A 23,253-nucleotide genomic window follows, 5' to 3' on the forward strand; every position below is an offset into this window, starting at 1 on the left:
TAAGTAGAACTTTAAGGGCCCTTTTAATAAATAGGATCTCATTTTAAAAGCATAAATGTCATCATAACCATAAAGAACAATGAATTCTCTAATAAAAACATTTTAAGCTGCTAACCTGTTCAAATCATTACGATATCGATAAATCCACAAGAGACGTGAGAGATGTACCATAAACAATTAAATGCTCGAACTGATAGAGTTCTTCTCTAACAAATCTTATCACGCTATACCCTCCCTAAACTTTACCTGTTTCTTTATATCTGAACCTCGGCCTTATTGTTTATAATAACTTATATAAGATCTTTGGTATCTGTTCAATGTGTTCCTTAAATACTTATCTTTCATGCCCTACCTCTGGGTAATAGAAAATAATTATCAATGTTGTACTTTTTGTATCCATTAAGTTTATTATCATCATATTGTGTTGTTTGAGTTAATCTAAATGAATTCTCTGAGCTGCAGTAGAGGCCTTTATTTCGCTTTTTATCACTAGAGTACTCAATTGCCTTTAATATCGGACTCAGCTATTTTGCACAGTTTCCCTTTCTTTATTTAAAAGGTGAATTTGCTTTAGAGAATATAACTATGCCTTAATATATAAGTTATGTCTGTTATTTAATTATTTCTATACGTAATTTTGTTTTTTAACAACATAGGAATATGTCCAACTGTATACTAAACTATGTTTCTATTTTCAGAAAGTTGTATTTTGTCTTGAGAAAGGCGCTGGCCGCCGAAACGCGTCGACACACAACTTATTCCTCATTGTAAAGGAATTATTAATGTTATTCAATTTTATATTTATGTTCATTTTTTAGGAATGTATTTTTAAATTTTACTTTGTGATATATGTGTTATTATTTGTTTTATGAAATATATAATAATTTGTTTAATAAAATTAAGTAATTAATTGGAAACTGGTCATTTTTAGTCTTTGTCCTGTTACCATTGTGTAGGCAATCCACTGTTTCCGCCTAGGTTGTTCCTTTCATTGTGTTTTTCCCTGACCTAGGGGTTTATTTCCATTAGTTCATACAGGGAACCCTTGTTTGATACAAGTCTTTTACCCACAGCCTGTCTGTGTAGGGTTTTTTTCTCTGATTTATACTAATTGTTATCTTGGCCTCCTGTCATATTACTAGCTCAATTAATATAATATTAAATATTTTCTATCGATACTGTGCTCCTGGTGCACAGACAAAATATCGACTCCAAAATATCAACTGGACATAATACCGAGTTTTAAATATAGACTGGACAAAATATCGACTGGACATAATATCGACTACAAAAATATCGTTTTTCAGGTAAGTGAAGTAATATCGACTGTATAAAATATTGATAGCAAAAATATCGAATTTTTAATAATATACAATATTTTATAGTGTATTTTTATGTAATATGTGTGAAAAGTGTGTATTAATGTTATAAAATATTTTATTAAATGAATTTTGTTTTTTTAATAATTGCGTAATGTAATTCTGTAGCGGGTTGTGGGTTTATAGGGGAATAGGGTGGGAAGTAATTTAATAATAATTAATTAATTAATATATGTTTGTAAATATTTATAATTAATAATTAATTGATAATTAATTAATAATAATTAGTTAAATAATTAATATAATGTTGTACATATTTTGTATTAGTAATTAATTGGTAATTAATTAATTGTAATTAGTTAATTACAATAATTAGAGTACATTTTAATATATATAATTTTGTGTTATTGTTAAGTAATTAATTGGGAAAAAATAATATTAATTATTAAAATAATTACAGCTAATGTGCTAATATATTTACTTTATTGTTATTGTTAATTAATAATTATTTTGTAATTAAATAATATTGATACATTTTGGGTAAAGGAGTATTTTTAGGGTTCAGGGTCAGTTTTCAGTTTTTGGGTAAAGGGGCATTTTTAGGGTTTTGGGTCAGTTTTAAGTTTTAGGGTAACGGGGTATTTTTAGGGTTCAGGGTCAGTTTTTAGTTTTTGGGTAAAGGGGCATTTTTAGGGTTCAGGGTCAGTTTTCAGTTTTTGGGTAAAGGGGCATTTTTAGGGTTCAGGGTCAGTTTTTAGTTTTTGGGTAAAGGGGCATTTTTAGGGTTCAGGGTCAGTTTTCAGTTTTTGGGTAAAGGGGCATTTTTAGGGTTCAAGGTCAGTTTTCAGTTTTTGGGTAAAGGGGCATTTTTAGGGTTCAGGGTCAGTTTTCAGTTTTTGGGTAAAGGGGCATTTTTAGGGTTCAGGGTCAGTTTTTAGTTTTTGGGTAAAGGGGTATTTTTAGGGTTCAGGGTCAGTTTTGGGTTTTTGGGTTAAGGGGTATATTTTAGGGTTCAGGGTCAACAAATAAGATTGTAAAAAATTATTTTTATTATTTTCATTTATTATTTAATTATTATAATTTAATTTAAGTATTTTTAAGTATATTTTAGTAATTAAAATTTAATATTTATTTAATTTAACACTGTTTTTAATAAAGTCGATATTTTTTACATCTATATTATTGTTAACGATATTTTGTACTCGATATTTTTGTACTTACCTGTTTGTAGATACAAACTCGATATTTTGACTGTCAATATTTTGTCCACGATATTTTGGCAAGTCGATATTTTGTCCCTCGATATTATTTCAGTGATCCTGTGCTCCTACATCTATGTTCCTTTATTCATTACTCTCTATTTTTTATTAGATATATATCTCCATTATCATAAGATCCAGAGATGGCCCAAATCAAAACATTCGGCTTCTCTGATGAGGAATTTGCATTAATGGTAGGTACATCAAATACCTTTACCAACGCCACAAACCCCACCGCTGACACACAGAGAGAACATGATGATTATAACAAGTTAATTGACCTTAAAAAGAAATTACGAAGAATGGAAGCGCATGGGGAATTTATGTTGGCTTATTTAAAATCAGGCATAATCCCCATAGGCTTACGAGTAAGAAACATCCCGGTCTTATTTGTACATCATCGTGCTTTTATAGAAAAATGGAGTATGAGCGCGAGTCGTTGCTCGCGAGATTTAATGATGCTCATAGTAGAGACTGCAAAAGAATTAGCAATTGATATTAAAAAAGAAATAGAAACCCTAGAAGAAGCCATTAAACAAATAGGTAATCCAGAAGACACCCTCAAAAAATTAGAGGACGCAAATAAAGAAGTAGAATCTTTCGCAAGCTATTTGGAGAAACGCAAAAATGATAAGCTCATAAAAGAGAAAAGATTTTACTCATTAGAATTGGCTTATCCATATCTAAAACCAGATTTTTATAAACAAAATCACTATATGGATACTAACAGAAACCAGCAACAGAGGGTTAATAACTTTTCAGCCTCCTCAGAATCAGGTGGAGAAGGAGATGACGCATTTTATGAGTCAGACAGTAATTATAATTCTGCCCAAGCCAAACGTAATCAAACCCAGACTCCTTTTTTAGGCAACCGCGGGGGGCACCGCGGTCGACCTCGAGTGAGGTTCCAACCACAAAACAGAGGGGGGTACAAACCCCAACATCATTATCAACAAGATCCCCAACATCTATATCACACGGAGGAACCTCAATTTATCAGGGAGACGAGAAACAGACAATATTGGAAAGCGGGAATGTAATCCCCATTTTCAACCTGTCCAATACTGTACTTAATGACTCTAGTGTTAGCCTCTTATCTAAAGGACTTTCGTTTGTACCACATTGTGGCACAAATGTCTTTGAATTATACAGCGATATAATATCTTTCTTTCGAAAAATTCGGCTCAAAAAATACTTTCAAAATGAATCAACCAATTTGATGCCTTTGGAACCTGCCACTCTTAGACTACCCTCTACTTTCAGCCCCTCTCTCGATCAGGTCGGGCCTGAGGTGGCTGCTTTAAAGCTAGTTGTTTTAAAAAAACTGGAAAAAACTATCCGTTTCATTCCAAAACCTATCTATAACATTAACAAATTTGAACATGATGCCCTCTATGAACTAGCCTCTAACACCTCCATCACGATTAAGAGCTGTGATAAAGGAGGTGGCATAGCAGTTATCGATTCCTCATCTTATGAGCAAAATATGTTAAAAATGCTAGAAGACCATACCTTTTACCGTCCTGAGAGACATAACCCTATTAATAAAATACCTAAAGACATCTATTCCATTACATCTCTGGCTTTAGAAAAAGGTAACATCAACAAAAAAGAGTTCGACTACTTAAATACCAATACAGGCAAAACTGCCTGTATTTACGGCCTACCGAAAATTCATAAAGATGAAAAAAATCTTCCTTATAGGCCCATCGTATCCACGATAGGCAAACCCACTGAAGCTCTCTCCAAATATGTCGACTCTTTTCTTTGTCCTTTTATACCTAATGTCCCGTCCTACATAAAGGACACAAGTGCCATGATTAACAAAGTAGAGAATATTAGTTTTAACCCCTCAAGAGACATACTTGTAACTTTAGACGTTGAGTCTCTTTACTGCAATATTCCCCTAACTGAGGCAATACAAGCAGTGGAATGGTTCATTGATCTTTACTCTGTACCATGCCCTAAGACCTTTCTGCTACAATGTCTCAAAATGGTGCTTACTGAGAATATTTTTGAATTTGGACAAAGACTCTTCCAACAAATTTAGGGAGTCAGCATGGGGGCCTCAGTGGCGCCTTCGGTGGCAAACATTTACATGGCCGCCTTTGAAGCCCGTTACATTCACAATGAAATAGCACCCTTCTACGAGTCTGTTCCCATTGGTCTAGATACATTGACGACATCTTTTTTGTCTGGACCGATGGGAGACAGACTCTGGACGAGTTTCTGGCGTGGCTTAATGTATGTGATTCAAACCTTAAATTCACTTCACATACAAGCTCAAATAAATTAGAATTCCTAGACATATGGATTTTCCATGAGGAGGGAAAACTCAAAGTAGATCTTTTTGTGAAACCAACAGCCAGAAATACCCTTCTCCACTTTCGAAGTTTTCATCCAAGAAACCAGAGACAGAGCATCCCATTTTCCCAATTCTTACGAGTGAGGAGGAATTGTACGAACCTTCGAGACTTGGATATGCAGGCAGTAGAGATGAAAAGGAAATTTTTAAACAGGAGCTACCCGCACAGATTAGTGAGGGAATCATTTAAAAGAGCACGCTATTACGACAGAGACTGCCTGTTAAGAAATAAACCAAAGGAAGAGACCAATAAACTAGTCTGTATTACTCGACACTCAACAGTAGATGCAAAAATAAAACAAGTCATCAACTCTACCTGGCACATTTTGAACAGCAATGGCGCCAACAAACTAGAGAAACCTCTCTTTGCCCATAGGCGTAACAAGAATATTAAAGATTACATTGTCCGTTCAAGAATGAAAGGCCCAACAGACCCTACAACATTTGTTCAGAAATCCATAACAGGTGACCACTCCCTCAAAGGTACTTTCCCCTGTTCTAACTGTAAATCTTGCGCCAATATTCATGAAGGAGTTTCCTTCTCCCATAACGGACACACAGCCAGTGCCAAAAGTATGTTCAACTGCAAAACCTCTAATGTTGTATACTTTCTACAATGTCCTTGCACCTTGGGCTATGTAGGTGAGACAGCCCGTACAATTCAGACACAATTAACTGAACACCGCTCAGCAATCAGAACCAAGAAGGTAACTGCGCCAATTGTGAAGCATTTTTTGGACCTTGGACATGGCCCAAATGAATTCACATGGCGCATATTGGAAAAAATTAATGTACCCGATGAGAAAGGAGGTGAAGCCATCCGAAAGAAACGTGAAGTCTTTTGGATTTTTTCTTTGAACACTTTCCGTGAGGGATTAAACAGCGAGATCCCTTGGGAAAACGCGATCGTCTGATGACGTGGGTGTATAAGATCCTTAATATTCTTCAATTCAACTGAAAAAAGTTGTTTTACCATCTACAACTATAGAATTGCGTAAGCCTCCAAAGTATATAGAAAGAGAGATCTATATGATATCTATATAAAAATAGATACAGGCCCTATATTAAAATCGATCTGAAATAATCTAAATGGTTAACTAGGTATTTTTTCAAAGTACCTAACAGAAAAGAAATGTGTTCTCAGTCTAAGGACCTAATAGAAAAGAAATCTGTCCTAGTTTCGTAGTATTCACTAGTCCTATTCTAGAAAACGTGCACAAATATTGTCATTTTTAGTTATTGTTTATTTTCTTATTAGTCCGTTTACGAAAAAAGGTAGGTTTTTTCTATGCAGCCAACGGCGTCTACAAAGAGAAAATATTTCTTCTAACTGCGTTCACCACCATTGGTAACAGTATACTATAGTCTTTCTTCGCGTTTATCTGGCCCCGGTTGCGTCATGACAAGGCTAATTGGCGTCACCTGCCAAGATAAAAAGATGCGCGAATTTACACTTTTCCAATTTTATCACGGAAACGCGTTCGACATAGATGTTCGCCTCCACGCGCCTAAATTCAAAGTATTAAAGGTACGTAGACTAGATAAACTACAAGTATGGCGCTACGTGGTTCGATAGACCAGCCCAGCCTAACTTTAAAATATCGTTTTGAAATCTGTTACGTTTTAGGCACTGACCAGGTGTTCACATCTTCGGCACCCGGCAAAATCGGAAAATGCCACGCTGTCAATCCAGAACAGCTAAGCTATAAGGTATGCTTACGAGAACCTCACCCCAGCGTGGAGACATTTCGGTCTATTGCCACATTGTTACCTTTTAAGAAATTACTTAATAAAGCTTTTTTATATCATTCGCTTTAGTACCGCGCTGCAATAATAATTACTCACCGAAACCCAGCGTAGTTTCCGAATCTTCAACACACCGCCGACAAGCATTTATAATCCCATAAAAAGCTCGGTAAGATTCCTTCCAGGTTTTTAAATATTATTTTTTGCTTCAGCCCATATATGAAATGCTAAGCTGTGCACTCATCTTTTACAGCGTAGGCGATGTTGAAATACAAGTGGTTAAATTAAGCTCATAACATCTTGTGGAGGCGACGAAAACTTTTGTTTCATATCAGGTAAATGAGCCCCTTGAGACCTGATATTTTTTACAAGCCGACCATTAGACATTATTGGAGTTGTTATGAAAGTCTTTATCTAATACACAATTTGCATTACATTTTTTGCAGGCTATTCTGCCTAGTTATCGTTCCATTAAAGACTAAAACGTAGTTGAATATTACTTTAAAATAAGAAATAAGGACCTGCTACATTAGGTACGTTATCCCTCCTTGTATTGAGACATCTTAGATAATTATGCCAAAGTTGCAGTGTTTTATGTTTTTATCTATAAAAATATTGCAGAACTCCATCGACTTGAACACGTGACTCTTTTTCATCAAGAACCGAACAGAATCTCTAGTTTCTGATAACGACCGCTATGACTAATTCGTTTTAGTTATAGGTAAGCACCATAACATGAGTGATTATTAGTCTTAATATTGGATATAGCGTTTATTTACGAACGACTAATAAGTAGAACTTTAAGGGCCCTTTTAATAAATAGGATCTCATTTTAAAATCATAAATGTCATCATAACCATAAAGAACAATGAATTCTCTAATAAAATAATTTTCAGCTGCTAACCTGTTCAAATCATTACGATATTGATAAATCCACAAGAGACTTGAGAGATGTACCATAAACAATTAAATGCTCGAACTGATAGAGTTCTTCTCTAACAAATCTTATCACGCTATACCCTCCCTAAACTTTACCTGTTTCTTTATATCTGAACCTCGGCCTTATTGTTTATAATAACTTATAGAAGATCTTTGGTATCTGTTCAATGTGTTCCTTAAATACTTATCTTTCATGCCCTACCTCTGGGTAATAGAAAATAATTATACATTTTGTACATTTTGTATCCATTAAGTTTATTATCATCATATTGTGTTGTTTGAGTTAATCTAAATGAATTCTCTGAGCTGCAGTAGAGGCCTTTATTTCGCTTTTTATCACTAGAGTACTCGATTGCCTTTAATATGGGACTCAGCTATTTTGCACAGTTTCCCTTTCTTTATTTAAAAGGTGAATTTGCTTTAGAGGATATAACTATGCCTTAATATATAAGTTATGTCTGTTATTTAATTATTTCTATACGTAATTTTGTTTTTTAACAACATAGGAATATGTCCAACTGTATACTAAACTATGTTTCTATTTGCAGAAAGTTGTATTTTGTCTTGAGAAAGGCGCTGGCTGCCGAAACGCGTCGATACACAAATTATTCCTCATTGTAAAGGAATTATTAATGTTATTCAATTTTATATTTATGTTCTTTTTTTAGGAATGTATTTTTAAATTTTGCTTTGTGATATATGTGTTATTATTTGTTTTATGAAATATATAATAAACTCTTTAATAAAATTAAGTAATTAATTGGAAACTGTTCATTTTTAGTCTTTGTCCTGTTACCATTGTGTAGGCAATCCACTGTTTCCGCCTAGGTTTTTCCTTTCATTGTAAGATCAGACTCTCACAGCTGTGCGCTGCTAAGATTCAAAAGAACAATAGGAGAGGCAGGGAGATTAAGGAACACTCTCTTAGTCCCCGGTTAAATGCAAATAAACAAGAGAAGAGAGGTTAAATCGGTCTCAAGAAGCCACAGAGACGGAGCGAAGCAACTGGGGGATCATACACCCACTTTGGGTGGAAAAGAAAGCCCTCACACACCGACCTAGTCAGTGTCATGCTTCATCATAGGGCCCCACCAAAGAGGCAGAATGCCTCTTAGGTGTGCTACGACGCCAGAAGACTGCGGAGCTGGTTGTGTGAAAAGGGCGTGCTGTGAGGTTTAAAATTAAAAGTGCCTAAAGGGTATCTACAAAAATGTTTAATGGTTGATCCCTAGGACACGAATAAAAGGGTTATGTGTCTGAATTTACTGCCAAAGGTAATGGATTGGTTAATTCAGAATATACGTTTGTCAGTCAACATGTTTCAGCCTTAACAGTGGTATAAATGTACCTAGGCATTCATCAGGACAGTCTGGAGCAACCAGAATCAAAAGTTGTATTTCGGTTTTCGTCGGCACAGGGGCCACAAGCCAGCTGGCAAGTTACCGGGCCAACGCATTGAGCCAAAGAAATCAGAAGGGCCCCACGCAGCACTCGTCAAGTGTAGAGGGGTGAGCTTCGGTGCAAAAGTGGCTCAGGGCTGGGGCTTCTCAAAACCCGGTGTACAGCTTCGAGGGTCCCTCGTGAGCTGCACAGTTAGCGTCTCGTGGTATTTTCAAGATGGCGTGCCCCACGCTTACGGTCGCCTCCACGGGGCTCAGCTCTGCAGGGACTGTGGATCGGGCTGTAAGAAGGCAGGCAAGCTTGATCTTGTCGATCTCTGTCGCTCGAGTTCCGGCAGGAACTGCAACAAAGCAGACGTCGAGGTGCTGGATGGTGCTTGTTTGCACAGGGTGGTCACTCCTTGACCACAAGGGAGATTTTTCAGTCTTCTACGTCGAGTAGGATGTCGAAGGGTCCAGAGTTTCGTTTCAAATGTTTCATCAGGATAATCTGAGTGCGTTGGCACTGCTCCCATTCTAATACCAATCTAGGGGGCTTGATTACCTGCTAGGTCCCCTCCTATGGGTGGTACCCAGGAAGGGGTGGATACACCCCTTTCCCTTTGATCCAGGCCCGCTGGGACAGGGGCTGGTGTGCCCCAGAACCGGTTTGGCCGGATTATGCAAGGGGAAGCCTTGTGCTCCCCAGGCAGTGTCTGGTTTCTTTCAAACCTCCCTGCTACAATCCACTATCTCCTGTCTGGGGTGGTGTAACACCTCCCTGCGACAGGAAAGCCTTTGTCCAGGCCTCCTCTGCTGAGTTTCGGTCAGCAGCAGGAGGTCAGACTTGTGTCTGTGGCAGAAGCATCCATTTTGTGGATCTGAGGCTCCTTTAAAAATCAACCGCGTTTCAGTAAAGTAACATGTCTTCTCCCTCTAGAGGGGTGGAATGCAGCCCCTGGTAGGCCTTGGTGGCACCTATGCCCTGAGCACCTATAGTGCATGGTACAGGGGCTGACAAGAAGTCCATTTCCAATTGGGTTATATACCTATAGTACATGTATGTGAATTTAGAGAGAGAACAGCAGGCTGGGGGTCTGATTAGCAGGCCCACAGCCTCAGTAAGTCGAAAACCAGTGAAGCAAAGAGTAAAAAATTGGGGTGACCATAGGATAGCAGACCCTACTCTCCTACACATGGTACAAGGTGATCACTAGAATTAGTGAGCATCACATACCAGGCCAACTTCTCACAGTAGGCAAAGAAGTATCAGCCGTGGCGGAGCTCTTAGCATACTCGTCCGCTATTATCGGCTCCTTGGCCAAGCCCCCACCAACTGAGGATGTCTATCTTATAAGAAGCGCTATGGTGACTTGGGAGTAGGAGGGTATCACTATAATTGGAGATCTGTTTTCTGATTGTACTTTTTTAGCTTCCAGGAGCTCCAATACGGACTGCACGGTGGAGCCTTTATGACTTATAGGGCTGTCAAATGCACATTTGCTGGGCACTGGGACTTTGGAGGTCTACAACGTGCCACTATCTCCTTACTGCACTCCATACACACCAAGGGGCATGGCAGATGCTTGGTTGAAGGACCACACAGGGTGTTTCAACAGAGCCCCTAGTGACTTTGGTCCACCTTAGAAATAAATGGGAGTATTACCTGAGTCAGATATATACTCAGACTGTCTCCATGCCTGGAATACCTCTGTATGGCTTCCAGAAACACCCTTTTCAAATGCAATCAGTTTCATATCCTGCACAGGCATACCCAACTCCCTGGTGTCTACATCTCATATACCCAACCGCAACACATACCTGCCCCAGTTGTCAGTTGACACCAGCTGATAGGATTCACATGTTCTGGGCATTTAAGGAATTGCTTACCTTTCGAGAAACAGTACTATCCTATATCACACAAGCCACATAACACTCTGAAGTCTCCCCTGCACAACATTGCCTCTTGGGCCTATATCCCCACCACAAGAACAAAAAAGCCACGTCAAATTTGATAGATCTAGCTTTGTTTTTGGATAAACAGGCATTGCAAAGTCATGGAAATCATCCATGCCCCTTGGGGTCATAAAGTGGATGACTGAGGCTACTAAGTGGGCACAGGTAGAGAGCACAGCCTTTGTAGGAATGAAAAACATGGCCAGCTAAAACAGCCCCTGGTGCTTAATTGGGATGCAATCGTTCAGGACGTTCTAGAACATGCTAGAGAGGATTCTCAACCATCCTGAAACCCAGGATCCAGCTATTTATTACACACAGTAGGGTCTCCTGACATATTTGGAATGCTCAAGGGTGAGCTCCCGACACATTGAGCCCAGTCCACATTGCTTTCATTCAGTTATCGGTATCCCTCCTTAGCCCTTAATTTCCCCAGTTTAGTGGCATTCCCCAGCCGTCTATGACAGTCTCCTCACCAGAAAGACAAATGTTTGTGCTAGTCCAATGTTTGGCTTCTAGGGGGCGGGCGGTCAATGGTTTTTAGTACGTTTCCTACCCATTCGGGTTACAATTTACTCATGTTGGCACCTTCTGCCCATCCACCGTGGGTTTCAAGGATAAATAATTTCTGAAGCAATGTGCAATATTTATCAGTGAGGGTCAGGCATTGTGTCGGACTCTCCGCCCAAACTAATTGCTCTGACATGCTAAAGAAGAATGACCACCCTGAAACCCAGTATCCTGCTACTTATTATACACGGTAGCCTGTATTGATATATTTAGGACCCTAGAGGTGGTCTCCTCTACACATTGAGTCCAGTCCACAGTGCTTTCATTCAGTTATCTGTATCCCTCCCTGCCCCTAAAGTTTGTAGTGTAGTGATGTCCCCCAACCTTCTATCTAAGGTAGTGTCCTCACCAGAAAGACAATTGTTTGTGTTTGTCTACTGGTAGGCTTTTAGGTGTGTGTGCAGATATACAGCCTGATTCATGTAGGTAATAGCGCTCGCAAAAGGGCCAGATTCTGAGAATCTGGCCCTTTGCGAGTGCGATTTTTGCATTTGGTATTCATGATACCAAATGCAAAAATCGCTATTTAAGAAGTCGCAAATATGCGAGGAATAGCATTTAAGGAATCTCTATTAGAGATTCCTCAAATGCTATTCATGACACATCCTGAAATTGCGATTTAGCACTTTTGGGGCCGCTATTTACCGAGAGGTCAGACCTGTCGGTAAATAGCAGAAACTCAGAAAAATGCTTTTAAAAGCATTTTTCTAAGTTGCATGTTGCACACACACATGTCCTTTGGACATGTGTGTGCGCAACACCTGTCCAAATGTGCATTTTAGGGGTGCTACAGGGCATCCTTTGGACACCCCTGGCACCCTTTCAGTCGCTATCTCATTTGCGAGTAGCAAATTGCTACTCGCAAATAAGGGATACTCCCCATTCATTCCTATGGGCCTCTTGGCCCATAGGAATGAATGGGGAGTATTTGCGAGTAGCAAATTGCTACTCGCAAATAAAGAACATGTAGGAATCGCTATTTTATTAGCAATTCCTACATGAATGCCGTTTTGCGTGTCCTCAATAGCGAGTCGCTATGATTCGCTATTAGGGCCACGCAAAACGGCCCGTACATGAATCAGGCTGTAGGTTTCTAGTTAAGTTTCCATTAAATCTAGGGTACAATATACATATATTGGCACCTTCAGCCTATGTGCAGTGTGTCTCAAGGATTAATAATATTTTTTTTATTTCAGGAAGTTTTTTTATTGGAGAGATTCATCGTCAGGCAGTTATAGTAGGATTAGGAAATGCGACAAATGCAAACTTTCCATGTATTTAGCAAACATTTCAAACTGAGCATAATTCAATGTACCAATATAAAGTAATGAGAAACAGACAGAGAAAAAGGAGAAGGAGAGTAAGAGAGTAAAAGAGAAAGGGAGAGGAGGGAAAGAAGGAAGGAATTAAGTGAAGAGTCATGGGAAGGAATAATTCAGGGAGGTCTAATTTTTTGCAGATACATGTCCAGTTTAGACCACAATAAGCATGAGGATTTTGTGATCAAACTCTCCATTATGTAAGCTGGTGTCAGCCCTTCTAATAGAGCCTACCATGTACGATATGAGATATTATTTGAATTTTTCTGATTGGAAAGGGTGGTTTTCATAACGATATAGAGCAAAACATCGATCAAGAAGCCGTCCCAATTGCTTAGCGAGTCTAATAACGGCACATCTGAACAGGCCATGACTCCTAGTGTAACGAATAAGTAATTTAGGGTAAGTTTAATTTAAAAAACATTGTTCAGAGTCTCTGCTATTTTCTTTTCAATCAATCAATCATCAGGGGTTTATGAAGCGCGCGACTGACCTATGAGGGTCTCAAGGTGCTGGGTGAACATATTTGCAATAAAATCATAAGTGGTCAAGCTTACCACATGGATGATCACAATGCCAACAGGCTGCGAAGGGCAACACACCATGTTTATACAAAGGCAGAGGAGACTTGAACGGCATGTAAATAGTCCAAAACTTTTCATTGATGGATTTAAGCGTCCACAAGGGTCCAATGGTCTTCCTAATTATTAAAATTATGTTTTGGCCAGACAAGCTATTTGGTGGTTTAACCCAAACTGGCATGGGTAGATATTGAATACGAAGTAGTTTGTCCTCTTTCTCTTATCAGTACCCTTACAATTAAACATCTTAAAGTCCCTCACTCCTTTCAAATTCTTAAAGTCTCGATAATGGTGATAAAATCTCTCGATAGAGGCTTTACCATGAAAAAAAAAGGTTTAGAACGACCTTCTTTGTGGCTCAATAGAGCCATTAAACTAGATGTTATCTTATCCTAACCTTTTGAAAGGAATAGGCTGATCATGGCATGCTTTACGTTAAATATCTTGGCGATTCCAAGAATCGCATCTCCTTCGCTATGTTGTCTGACAGATTTATTCTGCAGTCTTATGAGTTTTACAGCTTCTTGAAACATCGAGTCGCTCTACATGAGTTTAAGCATCCTCAACTGCAGATTGCCCATGCTTCCTTGAGAAACTTTTGTTCGAATCCGATACCGCTTCACAGATTTATAGAATCTTGAAAAATAATTCCAAGCCGGAAACTGCACACACTCAACAGGTTTTGAGAGGACTCCTGTTCAAAGTACAGTATTGAACCCATCTCTCCCACTTCTTTGAAAATACATTTCGAATTCCCTTATGTGTCACAAAATATCCCCTTTAATCTTTCAATGCAAGGTTAAATAATTTCTGAAACACTGTATAATATCCATCAATAGGAGTCCTTTATTGTGTTGTACACTTTGCCCAAAGTAATTGCTCTGGTCGCATGTCTTCGCCTCCACTTACTATATTTCTCATGACGAGGTATGTTTTGCTATCTGAAAAACATTCATAAAAATGTATTAAAACAAAATAGAACTCTAACAGTTTGCATTCAGGACAAAATTAAGGCACTCCTGAATGTTATCATGTTGGAATAGGACTTGTGAAAATTAAAGCCTTTCCTGCGGAGCTGAAGAAAATTAGCATTGAGATATTATTCTGGTATGAAACCAGCTGATTAAAAATGTGAGGTGAGAACTGTGTTTTTAGTCATTTGAGGCATAATGTAGTTTTTAAAGGGGCTAAAATTAGTTACAGAGAGAGGAACCCTTGACCCTCCTTAGGCAGGTCGCTCCTCACGCCGCACAGCACCACCTGTGTGTCCTGCCCTCAAACCCCAGCTTCCGCTGCTGAGGAGACTTCGAGGCCCTCCTCCACCCACAGGCTACCACCTGCGCCTCATCCCTGGTGGCCAGTGGTAGGCCGTAGGTTTGTCTTCTGCTGGTATTGTAGTGCTTCTGTATAATTTGTCTATTTGTCTCTTGTTCCCAGTTATTTTCTGTGCCCTATTGCCTTCTGTTTCTTTTCGCGGTTCCTGCCCCCATATTTCTGCCCGCTACTTCCCCTGCGGTCTGCCCCCGGTCGCCCTCTCTTCTGCCCCCTACTCCCACCTGCCTCCTCCCTCCCACCTCCCCTTCTTATGTCGGCCGCTGCACGGTGAGGAGAGCGACCCTTGACCCTCTTTAGGCAGGTCGCTCCCCACGCCTCGCAGCACCTCCTGTGTGTCCTGCCCTCAAACCCCAGCTTCCGTTGCTGAGGAGGCTTCGAGGCACTCCTCCACCCACAGGCTACTATCTGCGCCTCATCCCTGGTGGCCAGTGGTAGGCCGTAGGTTTCTCTTCTGCTGTTATTGTAGTACTTTTGCATTATTTGTCTATATGTCTCTTGTTCCCTGTTTATTTTCTGTGCCCTGTTTGCCTTCTGTTTCCTCACGCCTTCCCTGCCCCATTTTCGCTGTTATTGTAGAGCTTCTGTATTATTTGTCTATTTGTCTCTTGTTCCCTGTTTATTTTCTGTGCCCTTTTTACCTTCTGTTTCCTCGCACCGTCCATGCCCCCATTTTCACTGTTATTGTAGTGCTTCTGTATTATTTGTCTATTGTTTCCTGTTATTTTCTCTGCCCTTCGCCGTTCCTGCCCCCATTTTTCCCGCTGCTGCGTCCCCTGCGGCCACACCCCCACTCGCCCATCCGTCCGCCCCTCCTCCCAGCTGCCTCCTCCCTCCCACCTCCCCTTCTTATGACGGCCGCTGCATGGCACACCTAGGGCAAGCCCATCTGCGCCCGTCCGAGCCTGGATCGCGCCCAGCACCAGAACCCCAGGCCCCCACGAACGCCACAACACCCACCTCCGATACGACGCCAGCACCCTCCACGCACTCAACACCGGACGACTGCACACCTGCTTCTAGGCTGCCCTGAAGGGCACCCGACCCTTCTCCTGCCAGAACTGCAGCTTCACCAGCATCTGATTCGCAAACCCACCCACCATGAAAGAATGTAACCACCTTAGATGCATTCTTCTCAACACCCGCTCCATCTGCAAACACGCCGTCGAACTGTGGGACCCACTTGACTCAACCTCCCTAGACATCGCCTTCCTGATGGAGACCTCGCTGAACCCCTCCTTGGCACCCAACATCGCCATAGCCATCCCGGACAGCTACAAGATCACCATCAGGGACCGCACCAACAGAGTAGGAGGAATCACCATTGTCCACAGGAACACTCTCAGAATCTCAACCAACACAGACGACACCCTCAGCACTGCTGAACACATGCACTTCCAGATCCACACAGATCCCAACACCACCCTCAGAGGAACCCTTGTCTACAGACTACCTGGACCCCGACCACAGTTCAGGGACTCCATCGCCGACTTCGTCAGTACACACGCCCTCGCCTCCACACACTACATCCTTCTCGGGGACCTGAATTTCCAACTCGAGAACAACAATGCCCACAACTCCACCACCCTGATCGCCAACCTCGCCAACCTCGGACTCAGACAACTCATCACTACAACCACCCACTCTTCCGTCCACAAGCTTGACCCCATCTTCTCCACAAGCTCCCACGTCTCCTTCAACCACACCACCAAACTCCACTGGACCGACCATCGCTGCATCCACATCAACTTCCAGAAACCCACTAAGCACCACCATACCCAACAGATTCCGTGCGGCTGCTGGAGCAAAGTCACAGAACCAGCTAGCCACCACCCTCGCCCGGAGCCCAACCGCCGACCCCACCGACCCCGACTCCACCGCCCGCAACCTCAGACAATGGATAGACGACTGTGCCAACACCCTCGCCCCAATCAAGAAACCCTCCAACAGACACACCAGCAAGAAAGCCAGCTGGTTCACTGAAGACCTCCAGGCCTCCAAGCAAACCTGCTGAAAGCTAAAGAAGAAATGGCACCATGAACAGACACCGGACAGCTACCCAGCCCACAAGAACACAACCCGCAGATACCATCACCTCATCAGATCCACCAAAAGGGCCTCCTCCATAGACCGCCTAGACAACAATGCACACAACAGCAAAGTGCTCCTCAACATCGTGAAGGAACTCTACAGCACCAGCTCCAATACCAACGACATCCCACCTTCACAAGACCTGTGCGACTCCCTCGCCACCTTCTTCCATCGCAAGATCGCAGACATCCATGACAGCTTCAACGCCACAACCGTCCCTACAACCACGGAGACCTCCGTCCCCACAGCCAACATCGGCACCGACCCCCTGCTCTCCTCTACCAACATAACTGACGACAACACCATCAGAATCATGAACACCATCCACTCCGGATCTCCGTCAGACCCATGCCCTCACCACATCTTCAACAAATCCAGCACTACCATCACACCCCATATCCGTAAAGCCATCAACATCTCCTTTGAGACAGCAACCTTCCCGGAGAGCTTGAAGCATGCCAAGATCAACACCTTACTCAAAAAACCCAAGGATGACCCCAAGGACCTCAAGAACTTCCGGCCCATCTCCTTGCTCCCGTTCACGGTGAAGGTCCTCTAGAAGACCATCAACAGAAAACTGACCCGCTACCTCAGCACCAAAGCTGCCCTCATCGCCACCACCGATGACATCTGGACGACGGGGAAACCGCAGCACTCATCCTCCTGGACCTGTCAGCCGCCTTCGACACTGTCTGGCACTGCAACCTACGCACATGCCTCCATGATGCTGGGATCCAAGACAAGGCTCTGGACTGGACCACCTCCTTTCTCTCCGGCAGAACCTAGAGCGTCCGCCTCCCCCTTTCCGCTCTGAAGCCACCGAGATCATCTGCGGCGTACCCCAGGACTCATCCCGCAGCCCGACATTGCTCAACATTAACATGGCACCGCTCGTCAACGTCGCCCAACCGCATGACCTCAACATCATCTCCTACGCCGACGACACCCAGCTGATCCTCTCCCTCACCAAGGATCCCCTCACCGCCAAAACCAACCTCCACGAAGGAATGAAAGCCGTTGCAGAGTGGATGAAGAACAGCAGACTGAAGCTAAACTCGGATTAGATGGAAATCCTCATCCTCGGCTCCACCCCCTCGGCCTGGAACAACTCCTGGTAGCCGACCGCACTGGGTGCAGCTCCAACACCCACCAACCACGAACGCAACCTAGGTTTCATCCTCAACTCTACTCTCTCCATGACAAAGCAGGTCAACGCTGTCTCGTCCTCCTGCTTCAACAACCTCCGCATGCTCCGCAAGATCTACAGGTGGATCCCCACTGAAACAAGAAGAACGGTCACCCACGCCCTCGTCAGCAGGAGGTTGGAGTACGAAACGTCCTCTACGCAGGAGCCTTGGCCAAACTCCTGAAACGTCTTAAACGCATCCAAAAAGCCTCTGCCCATCGGATCCTCGACATATCTCACTGCAGCCACAGCACACCCCACCTGAAAGACCTGCACTGGCTCCCCATCAACAAGAGGATCACCTTCAAGCTCCTCACTCACGCACACAAGGCACTCTACAACACCGGACCAGCATACCTCAACAGATGATTCAACTCCTACACCCCCAACCGCCAGCTCCGCTCCGCTCCGCCGACCCTGCCCTCTCCACAGTTCCCGCATCCGAAGAGCAACCTCCGGTGGCAGATCGTTCTCCCACCTCGCCACCAAGACTTGGAACACCCTACCCATCATCCTACGGCAGATACAGGACCTGCTTACCGTCAGAAGACACCTCAAGACCTGGCTATTAAAACAGTAGCAGCACCCCCACGCCTTGAGACCCTCACGAGTAAGTAGCACATAATCCCCTTCTCACATCGGTTTACTCACACTGCCCACTTCAAAGCTCCACATTTTTTTAAAAACTGTAACATTCTGATAGATAAGCTTTGTGCGCAACTTGAGTTAGCAGTCCATACAGGGTTTAGAGCCCAATTAAGAATGCAATTTTAAAAGTCCAGAAATTCACTGAAAAAAACAAAGTTTAATGTGACTTATAGTTAGGTTAAGTGCTAAGACCTTAACTAATCTTTAAGGAAAAGTTCCGGTCTGGTATCGGAAGGAATGGGGGATGCCTTGTGGGAGCTCAGTCAGATTCTGGAAGCAGACACAGTAATGTCCTTCTTCACTATACAGGAGCAGTATTGTGGCAAGCGGTGTGGGAGATTCTAGAAATACTTACATGTAAGGCAATTTTACAGTCAGCTTTTTGAGCCCTGGCAAAATGATCAATTTATGATAAACTTTTCTGACAATTTAAGAAAAGGAAGTATTACAGATCATCATAGAATTGTATTGGACTGTGGACTCATTTATTAGAGCAGAGGACAAGAACATAATGGTTTCAAACTATTTGAGTAAAAACTTTCTGATTCGACTGCAGCTGGAAAAGAGGGTGATGTTAATAGGAGACGGGCTTGGGCTGTCCATTAATTTAAAATAGTATTTTTCGGCTACATGGCTATAATTTAGTTATAGGGTCGGAGACTACCTCAGCTGTGGCAAAGTGGAGGAAGAAGCTGAAATATCGAATACATAGACAAGAACGTTTTAATAACTGAATAGGGCAAATTCAGGAAGTTTAAACACATAACGCAAGAAACATGCCAAACGAGAGGATGTATTATTAAACCAAATACACCAGAGTTTAAAGCCTTCTCACACACTTTCAATCGTACTAAAGCTTGTAGAAAAGCTGTGGGTCTAATGAAAAAAGGTGCTAAAGTCTGTGCTGAGATTTACAGCCCTGCTTAAAGGTACTTTTACAATTTTCCCTGAAATGTGCAAACCTTCCCAGCAGAATATCTGAAAAGCTACACATGGCACCAGTTCCCAGGAATACTATTGGGAAAGGCATATAACAGTTTTACAACTTGCCTAATGGTTATTAGTACAAAACATGCAAATCCTCACTGTTGAAAAGCAGCCAGATGTCAACGAGAAACCCTGTTCCCTGTGGTGAACCCCCTTTATTTGAGAGTAAAAAATACCCTTTTTAAAACTTTTTTGCCGTTTTATATAGCTGCAACTTGGCCCAAAGGCACTAAAACACTATACATGAGCACCAAATTACCAAACGGAAGATCAGATTAATCATATCCCTTTTTAAGCATTGGGAGATTAAGTGTTGTGCCCAGAATAAAAGGATGTGGAGTTGATGTAGGGGCTAGAGCCTGGTTCCCCAGTTCCAACGTCGGCAGCTCTGTCTGGCCTTTACACCACACCTCCTCCCTTCCCATCATAGAAGTGTATTTACTGTAGATCTTTACTGGAGAAACAATCCGACCATGCCGAGGTTGGGAAATAGTGTCAAACGTGTCTATGATTGTTCACAAAATTGCAGGGTTGTGGGTGTTCACACATTAACAGGACAAACCATGTCTTGCTCCATTCACTCACCAGTCCCTATGTGGGAGTTAATACTTCGTGATTCTACGCACTTGTGTCAGTTAAAGAGTAGGTAAACCAGTTATGCCTGACAGGCATTCTTTGGTGGATAGTTGTGAGCCAAAAACTGGAGCCAATATTTGCTATAAACATTTGCAATTGAAAGTAGTTTTGTTAATTAGGCCCTCTAAGTTTTATAACATAGTTGACTGATTGTTTTCATTTAAGCTACCTTTTATTCTTTTCTTTTAGCTATATAAAGTAAATGATTAACCCTAGGTTTTCTATTTTCATCATTAAAACTGTTTCAGATTGGTTAATTTGCATATCTTATTTTTAAGGACAATATTAACTTTGGCAAGAGGGAATCTATGTTACCGAATAACCAGAGCTAACTACAACAATGTGGGTGAAGAGCAATGTTTGCATAGTTGGTTAAAAAAGCACAGTAAACATATGTTTGGGAAAAACCCCCCTATTTTTAAGTTCACGAATCGGCATTCCTACTATTGCTCTATAATTACTAGGATATGAGATGAATCTGTTTGCGCATACATTAGAAGCCATTGTGCAGTTGTCGGGGAGTTTTAAAGGAGTGACTTCTGGTCTCTATAAAGCATTTTTACATCCTCTTTTTTCACAGCCTCTCTCACATACCCTTCAGATGAAATGGCAATCCCGTTTATCTATTATGTACTCCAACACTCAATGGGATCAAATTTTAGAGGGATTGCATAAAGGGGTTCGGGAAGCTCGTTTGAAATTGTGTATCTTCAAAATTCTTCATGAATGGCATTGGTCTCCTGTTAAGTTACATCAAGCTAAGTTATTATCGCATGCTTCTTGCTGGAGATGTCCTGCTCCTAGTTGTGACATAACACACATCATTTGTGAATGTTCACGTACTAGACCCTTTTGGCTCTATGTGGGGAAGACCTTGAATTCTACAATATCACTAACCTTGCCTCTTTCACCTGCCACCATTATTCTACATGATTTTCGTAGCTTCCCAAACCTTTCCAAACCACAGATTCGCCTCCTTCATACTGCTTTGGCTACTGCCAAGATTTGTATTTTACGTCACTGTAAATCTCCCTCAGCTCCTTCTCAGGAAGAATGGTTAGTGGCAATGATGCAAGCGGCTCTTCATGAACGTACAATTTACAATCTTCAAGACCAAGCTGCCATCTTTCTTCAAACCTGGTCCCCATTTCTGGAAATTACGGTAGATGATGATTCTACATCTACTCCGTCTTCTTCTACATATACTATATCTACTTAACTTCCTTCCTTCAGTGGCTTCCTTTATATTGCTTTACTCTGGTTATCTTTTTCCTCCCCAATTTTTTTACCTGTTCCCACTCTTTTCCCCCTCTTGTTACTCTGGTACTTTCTTACTTTATTTTTTATTTTCCTTTCCTTTTTCCCCTACTTTTTGCTTTATATTATATATTTTTTTCTTCTCTTTTCATTTAATCTAATGGTATATGCCAAGATATGTCTATATCTTTTCCTAATATTGTCATATATTGGGTCATGGAATATATGCAGATAATTTTCCCTTTTTTCCTTTTTCTAATATTTAATCTACTTTTCATACGATTTACTATTACTTGTATTTTATTTTTCTTAATGTGACATTTCATTGCATTGATATAATCTATGTCTTTTCTTGAATAATTCAATAAAAAATTTCAGCACAAAAAAAGAAGCCATTGTGCATCATAACAGAGTAATATACCCATTTGGGTCACAGAGTAAATGGCATGTTCTCCTCCTTACCTGGGTGACGATGGTGGAGGTGAACATGCTCCGGTCGTACTCCCATCCATCGTGGCAGGCTTCCTTTTCAAGCGTCAGGGCTTCTGTGGGCCAGCTGGTGTTTGACCCCCCGAGCTGCCACTGAGGCTCGGTGAACCGTAGACAACTATCAAACGTCTGGTTCCCGTCCCACGGGATGAAGACCCTCAGTGCGTCCTCTGTAAGGTTGCTATTCAAGCTGCCATTAGCCCCACTGATTGGTGGGCGACAGTGGTGCCTGGGGGTGGCCGCAGAGAATATTTGTAGAAAGTTGTGACTGGCTACCACAGTGAGTGGAATGGAAAGAAGCGTCGCGTGAAGTATTTGAAAGAGTCCCATGCTCTCCTCCTTTTCAAGGACGTCAAGAACCGCCATAATGAGCACACAGTAAGTGGCGTTCTCCAGGCCGATAAGGATTAAAAAGGAATGTATTGGCGAGAGATGATGCAGCATGATGCTGCGACATGGGATCTGTTAACAATTTACAGCTCTCTGAAGCCGGTCAGTCATTCACAGAAAAAAAATAGGCTAAATCTGGGGATAAATGGGAATCGTTTTGTAGAATAGGAGAAAGATCTGTTCTAATCCCCCGATAATTACTCTATTCGCAAAGTTTAAAGCCTGTCTGGGCCACATTTTCAGTTCGTTGCCATCCCAGGTGCAGGAACAATTAGACTGGCCCATAGTCCTCGGGACAATGACAACCTCCTTATAGGTATAAAGCTCAATCGGAACTAAGGATCGATCGCCTTTTTTTTTTTTAAATGTAAGTTGTTCAGACATGGAATCTGTTTGGATTCGTATTAGAATCTGGTGAACACAGACATAAGCTAACTGCTATCTTCTAGGTGCTAAAGAACGTTAGACAGAAACAACATTTGAGGAGAAGTGGAAAACACAGACATTGACAAAGCCAGTAAGTCTAGGTTTAAAGTATTAATGCATGCCCAGCTGCGCTTTTGTGAAGGCGTGTGTTTGCATGCGTCAGAATTGTAAATCCAGACCCGGTGCAAACTAGTGCAGGGCTATTTTGGAAGCTTGCTGGCTTTTATTTGATGGCTTTTTGTTCATAGTTTAAATGAAGATCAGATAGCAAGGGACTTTTCAGTAATAGTCCTTCTTTTGTTACAGTGACATAAGAAGAAATTAAGGACTATATTGAAGGCTGTCTTGCCACCAGACGTTTATTTCATGTTATGAAAA

General features: G+C 41.7%; 1 protein-coding gene across 1 annotated transcript in view; it reads right to left on the reverse strand.

The window, feature by feature from the left end:
• Positions 1 to 22,441, reverse strand: part of LOC147692349 (solute carrier family 22 member 6-A-like) — a 1,393,226-nt gene extending 1,370,785 nt beyond the window's left edge. The window contains exon 1 of the mRNA XM_086938578.1: positions 22,033 to 22,441. Within this exon, the coding sequence (XP_086794704.1) occupies positions 22,033 to 22,425 (393 nt within the window). The 5' untranslated portion in view covers positions 22,426 to 22,441. The remainder of the gene's footprint in view (positions 1 to 22,032) is intronic.
• Positions 22,442 to 23,253: the final 812 nt, after the last annotated feature.

Source organism: Lissotriton vulgaris, chromosome 9 (assembly GCF_964263255.1).
Source record: "Lissotriton vulgaris chromosome 9, aLisVul1.2, whole genome shotgun sequence".
In the NCBI taxonomy this organism is placed as follows: Eukaryota; Metazoa; Chordata; class Amphibia; order Caudata; family Salamandridae; genus Lissotriton; species Lissotriton vulgaris.